Source organism: Vicugna pacos, chromosome 9 (assembly GCF_048564905.1).
Source record: "Vicugna pacos chromosome 9, VicPac4, whole genome shotgun sequence".
NCBI lineage: Eukaryota > Metazoa > Chordata > Mammalia > Artiodactyla > Camelidae > Vicugna > Vicugna pacos.
The window spans coordinates 2,630,543-2,643,767 of NC_132995.1; the positions used below are offsets into that span (position 1 = coordinate 2,630,543).

At 55.3% G+C, this 13,225-nt stretch overlaps 2 protein-coding genes across 4 annotated transcripts in view; one reads left to right on the top strand and one right to left on the bottom strand.

The window, feature by feature from the left end:
* The window catches only part of ZNF628 (zinc finger protein 628), a 29,559-nt gene extending 22,022 nt beyond the window's left edge, over positions 1–7,537 (bottom strand). Inside the window, exons 1-2 of one of the 2 annotated variants that reach the window (XM_072968326.1) lie at positions 7,473–7,537; positions 2,230–2,304 (exon numbers count right to left, since the gene is read on the bottom strand). In XM_072968326.1, the coding sequence (XP_072824427.1) occupies positions 2,230–2,304; positions 7,473–7,503 (106 nt within the window). In that variant the 5' untranslated portion in view covers positions 7,504–7,537. Of the gene's footprint in view, positions 1–2,229; positions 2,836–7,472 lie in introns of those variants that run through there. The other variant, XM_072968325.1, reaches the window with a different exon arrangement.
* Positions 84–6,630, top strand: ISOC2 (isochorismatase domain containing 2). 2 transcript variants are annotated; one of them, XM_006216271.4, is made up of 6 exons: positions 84–198; positions 3,348–3,485; positions 3,795–4,004; positions 4,320–4,390; positions 4,535–4,652; positions 6,224–6,630. In XM_006216271.4, exons 2-6 carry the CDS (start codon positions 3,351–3,353, stop codon positions 6,302–6,304), a joined length of 615 nt encoding a protein of 204 aa, XP_006216333.1. In that variant the 5' UTR covers positions 84–198; positions 3,348–3,350; the 3' UTR covers positions 6,305–6,630. The 2 variants fall into 2 exon arrangements, with proteins under 2 accessions (XP_006216333.1, XP_015105106.1); XM_015249620.3 differs by having other exon boundaries at positions 94–198; positions 3,330–3,485.
* Positions 7,538–13,225: the final 5,688 nt, after the last annotated feature.

The window sequence follows — 13,225 nt, forward strand, 5'->3', positions numbered from 1 at the left end:
GTAGCGGCGCTTGAGGATTGGCTGGGAGAGGGGGCTGAACAGAGCGAGGCGAGTGCCTATTGGGCGGCTCGGCCTGGGTGGGCGGGACGCAGACGGAGCTGGGCGGAGGCGGGGCAAGTTTCGATTCAGTGCGAAGCGGTAACCCGGCCTGGGAACCCCGAGGGAGGACCGGAGCCGCTGAAGTCCCGGCTGCGAGAGGTGAGTGACTCCAGGCCTCACCTACGGAGGGCGGGCCGGGCTTGATCCCGGCTCCTTCGGTGTGAGGCCCCACCCGCGCTGCCTGGGACCGACCTCCCCCCAGGCTGGTGGGGAAACTCTGCCAGGACTTCCCCGGCCGCGGCCAACCCCCAGGTCACTTCCGCCCGCTCTGCTAAGTTTCCGCATCATCCCTGCGTGGAGGGTCGGTTTGACCCCAAGGAGGGAACTGAGGCTCAAACAGAGCCTGAAACTTGCCCAAGGTCACACAGCTAGTCTTGGCTGCAGAACTGGGTTCCTCAGGCCACGTGGGGATCTAAACAGCCCCATTCGCCCCTCAGGTTGCCGCCCACCTCGGGCCGCCCCTCCCCCTCCGGCCTTGGGCTCCCTCCACTCAGAGGTGCTCTGGTTTCTCATCACACCCCGAGAGAACCCCCAGTTCTGTCTCCAGCCCAGACCTCCTGCTCACATTCACACCCCCCCCAAATTTTCAATCTATCCCTAAAGTCAATTCCCCTCTCCAGGTCCCCAAATAGTCCCTGGGAATTGCCACCCTCGGACCAAACGAAAACCTAAGGATCTTCCTTCTTCCTCCTTCCCCCACAGCCAGGCCCATCTGCCCCCTGAAGCTCCCTTTCCTGCCCTTGTCTGTTCTCTCTGCCTAAACTGGAGCCCAGGCCTCACCCTTGACCACCTGGATCCCAGCCCCCACTTTCTCCCTGGCCTCCACCTCCAGTCCAGCCCCATGGCGGCCAGCGAGTCTTCCCCATTTTGTATCTCGAAAACTTTTTATGGAGGTATATATATATCACAGACATAGGAAAACATACAAACCACGGGTACAGAGCTCAAGTAACTTCACAAAGAGAACACTCTGGTGTGAGCAGCGTCCATCCAGAGGTTGAACATCCCCCACATCCCAGATGCCTGCCTTGTACCCTCTTCCTCACTGTCCCCCATGGGTAACCATTATCATAACTTTAACTCCACAGATTGGTTTTGATAGGTTTTCACCTTATGTAAATCTTTTTTTCTTGTATTTATTCCTGACTAGACAACTTGTTACATATTGTCCAAAATTGTGAGTTACACACAGTGAAAATCAAATGTCCTTTACACTCTGTCCCTCAGAGGCCTGTCCCTGCAGGAAGAGCCTGCTCCTTAAATGGCTTCCAGAGAGAGCAGACATAGACTGGAACTTTTAAGAAACTTTTGTTTTTTGGCACAGATGGGAGCAGTGCTATACACACTATATGCTTTCTTCCCCCCTCACTGTTAACATCTCTTGGACACTTTTCCACATTGTTACTTAAAGATCTTCCTTGTGATTTTTCCTGGCTGCAAAGAATTCCATAGTGTGGATATACCATAACTTACGTAACCAGTACCTGAAATGTGGTTGTTTAGATTTATTTCTAGTCCTCTGCCCTGGGAAGAGTTCCATAATGAATAACCTTGTTCTGTAATGAATGACTTTGTCCCATAATGAATAACTTTGTGTCACATATCTGCAGGATAAATACTTAGGAGTGAGTTCCCTGGGTCACAGGGTTTGTGATTCTGTAATTTTGAGATATGTGGCCATGTGGTTATCCCTAGGGGTTGTTGTAATCCACACTCCTACCAGCCCAAAGGGGAGCTCTTCATTGCTACACACACTTGTCACAGGTTCTCCAACATTCCATCCCTCCCCCTCCCCAACCTGACCCTGTCCCTTCTGTCTCCTGAAGAGTTAACACCTTGAAGGGAGTGAGAAGAGCACTCCAGGTGAAGGGAAGTGCATGGACAAAGGCCCTGAGGTGGGACTGGGCCACCAAGGCTGGAACGGTTCCCAGAGTCTTGTGGGAGGAGCTTATACCTTCGTCCTGAGGAAGCTAAGGGGGTGTTAAGGAGAGCTGAGGTGGGGGGGTAATAGGGTCAGCTTTGGATTTTCAAAGATTTTATTTAAATTTTAGCTATGTCACACACAGAAAACATTATCAGTGGTAGATGTGTTCAGTTTAAAGAACAATCACAAACATCTTAGGGACTCACCACTCAGCTTTAAAGCTTGCCAGGAAGGAGTGTCATCTAGTTTGCTCTCTACTGGGTCTGCAGAGTCTCTGTTTCCTAAATAAATTAATAAATAAATGAGTAAGTATGCAGAGAGGGAGCTGGAACTTCCATCTGTGCAGCAACTTGGGGACCCAAGGACACAAGGCTCCTGGGTACATGAGCTGGGACATGCGAGACTCGAGTCCAGGGTCCAGATGCTCAGATGCTCTGACAGGGAGGCAGGCATGCCTCTAGTCCCTGCAGGATGCAGGACCCCTGGGACTCAGTGTCCTTCCCTTTAAAAGGGTTACTGGTCAGGTGGCTCTACCAGCCCCCCTTAATTTTTTTTCTTTCTTTTTAAAAAATTGCAGTAAAATACACATAACCTAAAATTTACCATCTTGACCATTTTAAAGTGTAAAATTTAGAGGCATTTAGTATATCCATGATATTGTGTAACCATCACTACTATCTAGTTACAGAATGTTTTCATCTCCCCAAATGGAAACTCTATACTCCCTTTCAGTTACCCTTCATTCCCTCTGTCACCCTTCACCCCAAGGTGGAAGCACCACCAGCCTGCTTCCTGTCTTCATGGACTCAACCATTATGGACAGTTCATGTAATGGACTCCTGGGTGGGGTCATTTGTGACTGGGCTGTCTCACCAAGCATCATGGTGAGGTCACCCATGCTATGGCATGTGTTAGCACTTCACTCCTTTTCATGGCTGAATAATATTCCATTGTATGGGTACACCAGCCTTTCTAAGACCTGGAGGGGAGTTCTGCTGGCATGTTTTACACAGGGGTAAACTGGTCGCAGAGAAGGCAGTCAGACTGATGGATCCCAGGTCACTGCCACTGCCGCTAGGACAGGAAAGAGGGAGGTGGTGCAGCTGGGGGAATGCAGCTCCTGTTGCCTCAGGGCTCACATCCTGCTCCCTTTCACAGGCAGTGGGCCCCTGAGCAGGACACTTCACCACTAAGACCTTGGTTTCCCCCTGGGGGTGGGGAAGTTCACAGTTGAAGCCTAGGGTCTAAATGTGTGGACCCTGGACATGCAGAGAATCGCCCTCCCTGCCTGATCCCACTCCTTCAGCCCCTCTGCCCACCCCAGGACATGGCAGCTGTGTGGCCTGGCCTGGGGCGGGTTGTCCCTGGATCATCCATCCTGTTCCTGTGCGACATACAGGAGAAGTTCCGCCACACCGTGTACTTCCCCCAGATCGTCTCTGTGGCTGCCCGCATGCTCAAGGTACAGCCCCCTCCTCCCTCAGACCCAGAGATCCAGACCCCAGACCCTCCTTCCGCAGACCCAGGGGTCCTGACCCCAGACCATCCTCCCTCAGACCCAGGGGTCCAGTTACCTATTCCCTCCTCCCTCAGACCCAGGGATCCAACCCCCAGCCCCTCCTCCCTCAGACCCAGGGATTCAGACCCTCAACCCCTCTTCCCTCAGACCTGGGAGTCCATCCCCCAGCCCCTCCTTCCTCAGATCTAGGAGTCCAGACCCCTAGGCTCCAACCTTGGGCTCAGACCTTTGCTCCTCCCCGCCCCCCAACAGGTGGCCCGGCTGCTAGGTGTGCCAGCCGTGCTGACTGAACAGTACCCACAAGGCCTGGGCCCCACGGTGCCCGAGCTGGGGGCTGAGGGTCTACAGCCACGGCCCAAGACCTGCTTCAGCATGGTGCCAGTGGTGCAGCAGGAGCTGGACATGCGGCCCCAGCTGTGTTCTGTGCTCCTCTGTGGCCTGGAAACACAGGCCTGCATTTTGGTGAGACACCAACTGAACCGCTGGGATCTCCATTCACACCTGGGATCTCCCCAACCTAAAAAGGATGTCCTTCCTCTCCCAGAACCCTCTGTCCTCCCCTTCCTGACCCATGACTTCCCTCTGGACCTGGGACTTCCACCTTCCTTCAGGACCCCTCTCTTTACCAGCGGCTACCATCCTTCCTAGGATCATGTTGTAATCTAGGGACCTCCTGCTGTGATCCAAGCCTCCCTCATCCCCATCCTGGTTCCCCACTCACTCACTCAGGACCCCTGTTCTTGTCTGGGGTCGGCCCTGACCTCTTTCTGTCCTTAGCACACGGCCCTGGACCTCCTGGACCGGGGTCTGCAGGTCCATGTGGTGGTGGATGCCTGCACCTCCCGCAGGTGAGAGGGTGTCCTAGAAGAGTGGGGTGCATGTGGGGTGGGCTTGGGGCACCCAGGAAGAACCAGTGGGCAGGATCCCTGCTGAGTTTCCCAGGAGTCTGAGTGTCTAGATCAAACTGCTGGCACTCTCCCTCCCGCTTGCAGCCAGGTGGACCGGCTGGTGGCGCTGTCCCGGATGCGGCAGAGTGGTGCCTTCCTCTCCACCAGTGAAGGACTCATTCTGCAGCTCGTGGGTGATGCCGCCCACCCCCAGTTCAAGGAGGTACTGACCCCCCTGTCCCCCACACCTCCCTGACCCCCCAGGCAAAGGGCAGGTATCTTTTTAGCACCCGTAGCATATTTGCAGAATACATCCAGGAACATAGCAGGCTGCCACCTCCAGGGGCGCCAAGTTCAAGTGGGGGAGACTGAGGGTCAACATCATAAATCAGTGAAGGGAGCTGTACTACGGCCATGAGGACTGGAGAGAGAGAGAAATCAGGGGAGGGGGCAAGGTGTACAGAGGAGGGGATGCCTAGGGTGGTCCAGAGGCCCCCTGGAAGAAGGCAATTTTAGAGCAAGTTGAAGATGAGTGGGAGCCAGGCAGACAGGGGAAAGAACAGTCTAACAGGGGCCCTGCAGATGGGAGCCCTTGAGCCCTACCCACCCATCCCCTCCAATCTGTGGCAATTAGGTCCAGCCTCCACACCCATCACCCACGTGGCCTTCCTAGTACCCAGGTCTGACCAGGTAGCCTCTACTGCTTCACACCGTTGGCTCTTCGGGTAATGGGACGTCCTGGAATATCAAATTCCTCTGAGATCCTCTGAGGTCTGTCCATTCTCATCCTCTTGGTTCAGTTCTATTGAGCATTTATTGAGCAACTACTATGTGCCAGCCACTGTGGCAGGTCCAGGGGCAATAGCAAAAGCATTTGCATTCAGTTACACATTGCGCCCTGGAGCTGGGGAGGGAATGTGTGGAGTGTGTGAGAAATCAGATGGTGGCTGGCAGCAGAGAGGCACCTCCTGGAAGGGGTGGAGCAGCCAGTCATCCAAAAAGTGTTCCTAGCAGAGGAAAGAGCTAGGGCAAAGGCCTGGAGGTAGGACTAAACTTGACTTATTCCAGGAACCATAGTGAGGCATGGTGAGCCCTGGGTGAGTACAGGAGAGGAGGCAGGGAGGAGCCAGAGCAGAGTCTTCCCAAAGACTTTGGTGTGGTGGGGAGGGACAGCCATGGGGGTTTTGCACAGGGGAGATGACCACTGTCTGATCTGTGTTTGGTGCTGGGTGGCCAATGGATATGTAGCAGAAAGGAGGGGAGATCAGGGTGGAGGCAGAGGGGATACAGGCTTTGCTTATTTTTACTTTTTACTTTCTGGAGGTTACAGGCATGACAGGCATTGTTGATGGGTGCAATATGTGAGAAGGCAGCCTAGAGGGAGGCTGCAGCTTGAGCACAGATGCTCAAGCTGTCTGCTGATGGGGGTAGGAGTGGAGCGATGAGAGGTCAAGTGGCAACTGACAGCTAAGAGGCAGTTGGATGAGTGAACCCAGAGTTGAGGGGCAAAGTGCAGGCTGGATTTGAGAGTTGAGGGATAGAAGCAGGTATTGACAAGGAACCCCAGGACAGAGACATTCACCCTTAGTGATCCAAACCAGCAAGGTGGACCAAGAGCTAACCAACCCTGGTGGCTATGGTGAAAGGGAGGCCCCAGGTAAAGTTTTGAGAAGAGGAAGAGATGAGTTTGGCCAATTGCTGCCAAAGGGCGAGGGAGATGAAAATGGAGAAGTCATGGATCTGTTATGGAGACAGGGACCCTTGACTTCCTGACTCCCCCTCTTCCCCCTACAGATCCAGAAGATCATCAAGGATCCCACCCCAGACAGCGGGCTGCTGGGCCTCTTCAATGGCCAGAACCCCCTCTTCCACTGAACTCCCTACCCTGCCTTGAAGGGAGACCACCCTCTTGTCGCTGGGACCTTCGTGGAAGCGCTTTCCCCCATCCTTGGATCCCAAGAGTGGTGCAGTCCACTGGGAGTACCGCCCCCTCAGGAGGCGAGGCGGGTGCTGCCTCTCTATTGGGCAGCAGCTCCCGGAAATGTAAATAAGGCTCCTGGAAGCTGGAGAGGGGTTGGCTGAGCTGAGCTGGAGGTGGGGCTTGGCTCCGGGCCACTTCAAGGGGCGGGAAGGGGAGGGGGAGGGAGTGTCACAGACTGTGTGGGACCCGGACTCAGAGAATAAACATTGATGTGACTGTGGACTGAACCATTTTTGGGCTTGGGGGGTATCCTGGGGGCGACCTGGGGCTGCAGGCGTGGGGAAGAGGGGACCCCAGCAGGTGGAGGGGGAGGTGCCTCTTCCCAGCTCCAAGCCGGTGCAAGGCAAAGGCAGCGAGGGCCGGTGACTGTCACGTCTGCACCGAAGCCGGCACACATCTGCACGGAAAAGAACTGCCGGCCTGGGGTCGCCCAACACTCTGCCGGCCGCCCCCCTATCAGCGCGCGTGCACACGCCCAGCCGGGTTGGCTCGCAGACACGCGCTCGCTTGGCCTCCCCCGACGCCGCCGCCACCCCGACTTCCCCAGGGTCCCGCATCCGGAAAGTGAGGTGAGCGTGACCGCACCCGGTGCGGAGGGGGAAACTGAGGCTCGAGGGACTTGGGGACGGGGAGGAAGGAAGAGACAAGCATGCGGATGAATGGACGAATGGATGGGAAGGAGAGACAGCTTCATCTGAGTGGTCCCTGCTTCCCTAAGACGCAGAAGCCCGGGGATCCACATGGGGGCTCCCAGAATTCTGCAGCCCCCTTGGAAATCTGGGAGTCGGGACTCTATGGACCCTCCTGTCAGAGCCTCTCAGCCCCTTCAGGATCTCAGTCCCCACCACCGATCCGCAACGTTGGGGGCTGAGAAAGGCAATCTCTGATTCCCTCAGGGACCCAGGCGTCAGAGCTCGCAGCCAGACTGCCACCCATCAGAGAATCAGAGCACCCCACCCTGGATCCCATACCCCTCCCAGAAGGTCAGGTCACCGGACCTCGGCATGAGAGCGCCCAGCAACCCCCCGTCTCTCTGCAGGGACCTAGGAGTCCCAGCCTCACCCCTCCTCCAGGAGCCCCTGGGAGCGGGCATCGGGGCCCCCGGCCCCCGCCTTCCGGATCCAGGTGTCCCCTCTTCTCACCCCCCAGCCTGAAGCTTCGCGTCTCGGAGGCCGCGCTCGCGTCACCATGGCAACAGGAGTCTATTTTGCGCTGAGAACACACAGCTCCCGCCGCAGCGCCCCCCCACCCCGCCCCTCCAACCTGAGCCTGAGTGAGAGTGGGGGGGCCCAGGGAAGGAGACTGGGGTTCCGGGGTCGGGAGAGACACACTCAGAGGGACAGAGATCTGTAGACAGCAAACCTGGCAAAGAGACACACATCGATGGAGACATGGAGTCAAAGAGGTAGAGAGAGATGGGGATATGGAGACAGGGTGCAGACACAGATGTAGAGAAAGAGACTGAAGGGGCAGAGGGAAGGAGGGAATGTTGGCACAGAAAACTGAGACTCCGAAAAGGGGAGCGCGACAGACAGAGACGTCGGGCAGAGACTCAAAGACGCAGAGATGCGATGAGACACGTAGAGAGAGAGAGAGACAGGCAAAGAGACCGTGACCCGGGTACCTCGTGTTAGAGGTGAGAGGCCCGCAGGCGGGCCGAGGGAGGGGCGGCGAGAGGTGGGGTCCCGGAAGAAAGGAAGGACTGGGAGGCGCAGAGATTCGCAGAGACTCGCAGAGACAGAGACACAAGAGACAGGAAGGCCTAGGGACTTGGCGGGGGGCCGGCCGCGGGGAGTACGTGGGGAGGGTCCACATCTCCCGTTCAGTCCCCGCCTCCCACCTCCCGGGTGGCAAGTCGGGGGCGGCGCAGGATCCCTCCACCCAGCCTCCCCCAGCCCGGAACTGGGATCGCCGCCGCCCACTTGGACACCTCCCCTTCTCCCTCAGCTTTCCCCCACCTGATGGGTCCGCCTCCTCTTAAACCCAAATCACGCCTCCTACTGCCCGCTTTTCACAGCCCTACCCCAAACCCACTCTCAACCCCGGATATATTCCTAGAAGACCCTCCCTTTGTACTCGGACCCCGTGCATCGTGGCCTCTCCCTCTCTACCTAGACCCCCGTGCACCATCAGCCGCCACCCCTCCGCCACCTGCGGACCCCTCTCCAGCCCCTAGATGCTTGAGATCTGGGCTTCTGACTCGGTCTCCTCCCCTCTGCGGGTCTCTGCCTTCCCTCTTTGGTTCTCTCTTTCGCTCCCTCTCTCTCTCCTTCCAACTCTGAACTCCAATTCTCTGGGTCTTTGACCCTCCTCTCAGTATTTGTCTCCCTCAGTGCTCCCCGACTGCTCTCGCACTGGGTCTCTGCCCTCCCAGGTCTCTGTGCTCTTTTCTTTGGGTATCTGCACACCCCCCTTCTCTACATCTCTGTCCCTCTCTCCCTGGGTCTCCATTCCTCTCTCCCTGAGTCTCTCTGGATTTCTGTCTCTCTCTCTCTGGGTCTCTGTCCCCCTCCTTCTGGGTCTCTGTTCCCTCTCTCCTTGGGTCTCTGTCTGTCTCCTTCTGGGTCTCTGTCCCTCTCCCTGGGTCTCTGTTCCTCTCTCTCTGGGTCTCTGTCCCCCTCTCCCTGGGTCTCTGTCCCTCTCCCTGGGTCTCTATTCCCTTCTCTCTGGCCTGAGTCTCCCTTCCTCCTGGGTCCTGCTGTATCTCTCATTCTCTGCTCCCAGGCATCTCAGAAGGCAGCCCTCAGCCCCACCCCTACCCCCGGCTGGCAGGGTCCAGAGGAGGGTCAGGGATAGGGGTAGAGGTGGGGCACAGCGCTGCACAGGGGAGCAGGTGGGTAAGGGGGTTCTCCAGGAGCTCAGGGACCCAGCGGGGCCTAACCTGGGACCCCTCCTCACACTGGTTCCCCTGATCTCTGTACCCACATCTGTATCTTTCAGGTTCTTGGCTGGACTGGGTGCAGAGCCAGACCTCTGGCCCTGAGCTGCTGGGTGTGCGTGGTGTGGGAGGGAGGAGATTGGGGTCGGGGAGCCATTTCCCTCCAGCCATGGAGGAGGACAATACCTTTGGATGTGTGAGATCAGGGTTGGGGAAGGGTAGGGGTGGAGTGGGGGCGGGGCTATCTGGGTGTGTCTTGTGGAGGGTCACATGCCTACTTCCAGACTCAACAAAGCTCAGTTCCCACTGGTGTGTGTGCCCATGGTTGTATGAGGTGGGCTGTGATGTGTGCCATGGTGTGTCCATGTGCAGCCAGCTGAGGTAGGCCCCTGGCCATGTTCTGGAGTTGTGTGTGGTCCTGGTGTGTCAGGATGTCTAAGATTGTATCTGGGTTTTGTGTACTGTGTACTGTGGGTAGGAATGCCGAAAAAGGCATGATTGTGTGTCAACATGGAGCTCTGTGCATGTCCATGTATGTGGGGAGGAGGCTCAGGTGTGCCACCAGGATGATATTGGGTGTCATTGTGTGTTGTGTCTGGGACACTGTGTGAATGTCCTGTGTTCTGGGTCACTGTGTGTATACAAGCTCTGCTGTGTGTCTGTGCAGAGTTTTGTGTGAGATAAAGGAAGAACTGATCCCCTGTATCCTTGTGTCTGGATCAGCAACTATGTCAAGAGATATGGGGCAGGGGCAGGAGGCTATGGGATCCCCAATGGTAGAGGAGCCATGTGTGTGTGTGTATGTGTGTGTGTGCTGTGTCTGGGTGTGTTGCTGGGTCTGAGGGGATGTATACCACTTCTCCACCTGCTTCACTCCCCGGAGTTGTCAATGGCCTGGAGCTGTGTCTCCCTGGGCATGCACATTTGTGTGCAGTTGGAAGAGATATTGAGACTCTGTTGGCCAAGGGAGAAATTGTGCTGTGCTGAAGGCTTGGCACAGCATGGGAACTGAGCAGGCAAACTGCTAGCCCCTGTGGGGCAGATGACACAAAGGCTCTCCTGGCCCAAGGCAGCTCCCCAGCATCTATGATTTAGCAGGTAGATGGTACCCTTGTGTATGTTTCAAAAGGGTGCCCCTTCCTGCAGATGGATGCAGCCCCACCAGCATGCCTTAGGAAGGAGAGCCCAGCTGAATTCCAGCCTCTTAGCCAGACCCCTTTGTGCAGTGCACAACCTGCCCAACCATATGTGGCAGCCCTCAATGAATGAAAGAATCCATATCACCACGTGCATGTGTCACTCTGGGAAGGGGTGTGTCCATGTGCTTGTCAGCTCATGTTTCTCTGTGTAGGATAAAGGCACCCATGTCTATGAGTGGTGCCCTGAAGCCTGAGTTCAGAGCCCAGTTCTATTGCACTGAGGGGCTCAGACAAATAATGGGACCTCTTGGAACCTTAGCATCCTCATCTGAAGTGTGGGGGGTGGGGAGAGAGAGAAGATCAACCTCTCACACTTCTTTCAACATTCATCCATGCAACAAACACAGAGCACGTACTATTTTTGTCTAAAAATCTCTGATTTGTGGAGTTTACAGTCTAGTGGGGAAGACATGTAATGTGGCCAGTCGAGATGGGAGCTGTGAAAAAGTGGCAAGTGTCTGGGGGGCCATTTAGACAGGGCAGGGGAGGCTCGCAGAGATGACACATGAGGGACATCTGAGGAAGGGAAGGGCATAGCCAGACCAGCATCTGCAGGAGGGGGTCCCAGGCAAAGGGGGCAGCAAATGCAAAGGCTGGAAGCTGGGAGCCTCTTGGGCACAGGGCCTAGGAGGGCACGAAGGAACAAGAAGAAGTTGGGAGAAGGGTCTGGGTTTCATTCTCATGTGACAGGAAGCCAGTGGGTGGTCTGAACAGGGGAGTAGTGACACCAACTGACATATGTCAGTGGTGTTTTGAAATCTGTGGTAAAATACATGTAACATAAAATTTACCACTTCAACCATTTTAAGTGTCCGGTTCAATGGCATGTAATAAATTCATAATGTTGTGTAACTACCACCACTATCTAATTCCAGAGCATTTTTCACCCTAAAAGGAGCCTTGAACCCATTCAGCAGTCACTCCCCACTCCTCCCTCCAACCCCCAGCTCCAGACAAACACTTATTGGCTTTGGCTGCATGGATTTGACTGTTGTGGACATTTCATATAAATGGAATCATACACTATGTGACCTTTTGTGTCTGGCTTTTCTTAATGTTTCTGAGGTTCTTCGTGATGTAGAATGTATCTGTGCGTCATTCTTTTTCATGGCTGAATATTATTCCGTTATGTGGATAGACCACATTTTGTTGACCCATTCTTCAACAAATGGACATTTGGGTGGTCTCCACTTTGGGGCTGTTATAAGTCGTGCTGCTATGAACATTCATGTTTTTGTGTGAACATGTTTTCAATTCTTTGGGAAAGATACTTAGGAGTGGAATTGCTAGGTAAGGAACTGCCAAACTGCTTTTCAGTGTGGGCCAAGCCACTACTAAAATGCTCTTTAGACACCAATTGGAGGCATCCAGTAGGCTATCTTGTGGGGAGTTCAGAGGAGGGGCCAGGGCAGAGCTAAAAAGGAAATTTGAGGCCCCATGTGGAAGAGGGTAGAGGCGGATTGAGGCTTGGGAGTCCCAGCTCCCCATAACTCTCCCCCCATCGCAATCCCCAGCAGTTTTGTTGATAACGGTGTGGTGCCTAGCTACACATGCACTCGGTGGAAAGGAGCAAAGGATAAAAATAATAACGAACAACATTTGTTAAACTAGTTCCACCCACCCACCCACCCTCTCTCACACAAACCCCTCTCTCTCCCCTCTCCGGAACACAAACCCCATAAAGACAGAGACGGAGCCCTGTGGTTCATCCACCGCTGCATCCCCAGCCTCAGTAAACAGGGCTGAAGGAAGCCCGCCCACTGGGCCGTTGCCTAGAAACAGCTGGGCAGACCTGTCCCATGTGGCTCCTCCTCATCCTGTGTCACCCTCCTTTCATAGAACTATAGCAGCTGCGCTGGACCAGGCACTGTCCTAAACTTTCCACATATGTTAACTCGGTTCATCCTTCTGTCCACCCACTGATAGCCATCCTTATCCCCATCTTACAGATGGGGAAACTGAGGCATATGGGGACTTAGGTAAGAGCCTGTCCAGTGTCAGGCACCTGGCACATGATGGAGATTGTAGAGAAACCACTGCTACCCTGACTCTCCAGCTGTGCAAGGAGACACTTCAGATCTGACACTCTAAGAGTGCAAGTGTGTGTGTCTGTGTGTGGACGTGGTGGTGAGGGGGCTGAGGCTTGAGATCCCTTGATTACCAGACCTAAACAAAGGAGAGAAATGAGCACTGGAGGAAACTGAGGACCAGATGGGTCTAAGCCAGCAGTTCTAACCCGGGGCAACTGCGGCTCCCAGGGGGATATCTGGCAATGCCTGGAGGCATCTTATGTTATCGCAATGCGGGGGAATGAGAAAGCTCCCGGCATGGAAGATGCTGAGAAACATCCCGCAGTGCACAGGATGAGCCCCCACAACTAAGTACATTCTGTCTCCAAATGTCAGTAGTGCCCAGGTTGAGAAACCCTGCACTGCCTCTTCACCCCTCCTGGGCTATAAACTCAGACTCTCAACTCCAATCTCTTTCTCTCCTTCTCTCCTCCCCCCACCCACTCTTCTTTCTCTCTCTTCCTCATCTCCTGACTCCTCCCACCTCGCCCTCCCTACCTGTCTCCCTTCATTCCCTCCCCCCACCCACTGGCCCATCCCAACCTCCTCCCCACTCTGCCCACCTCTCTCCGCATCTCTGCCCTCGCTCACTCGCATCTCACCCCTTACCCTCCCCTCTACCCTCTCTCCCTCATCTGCCTCCGTGGTTTCTTCTCCCTCCACCACATC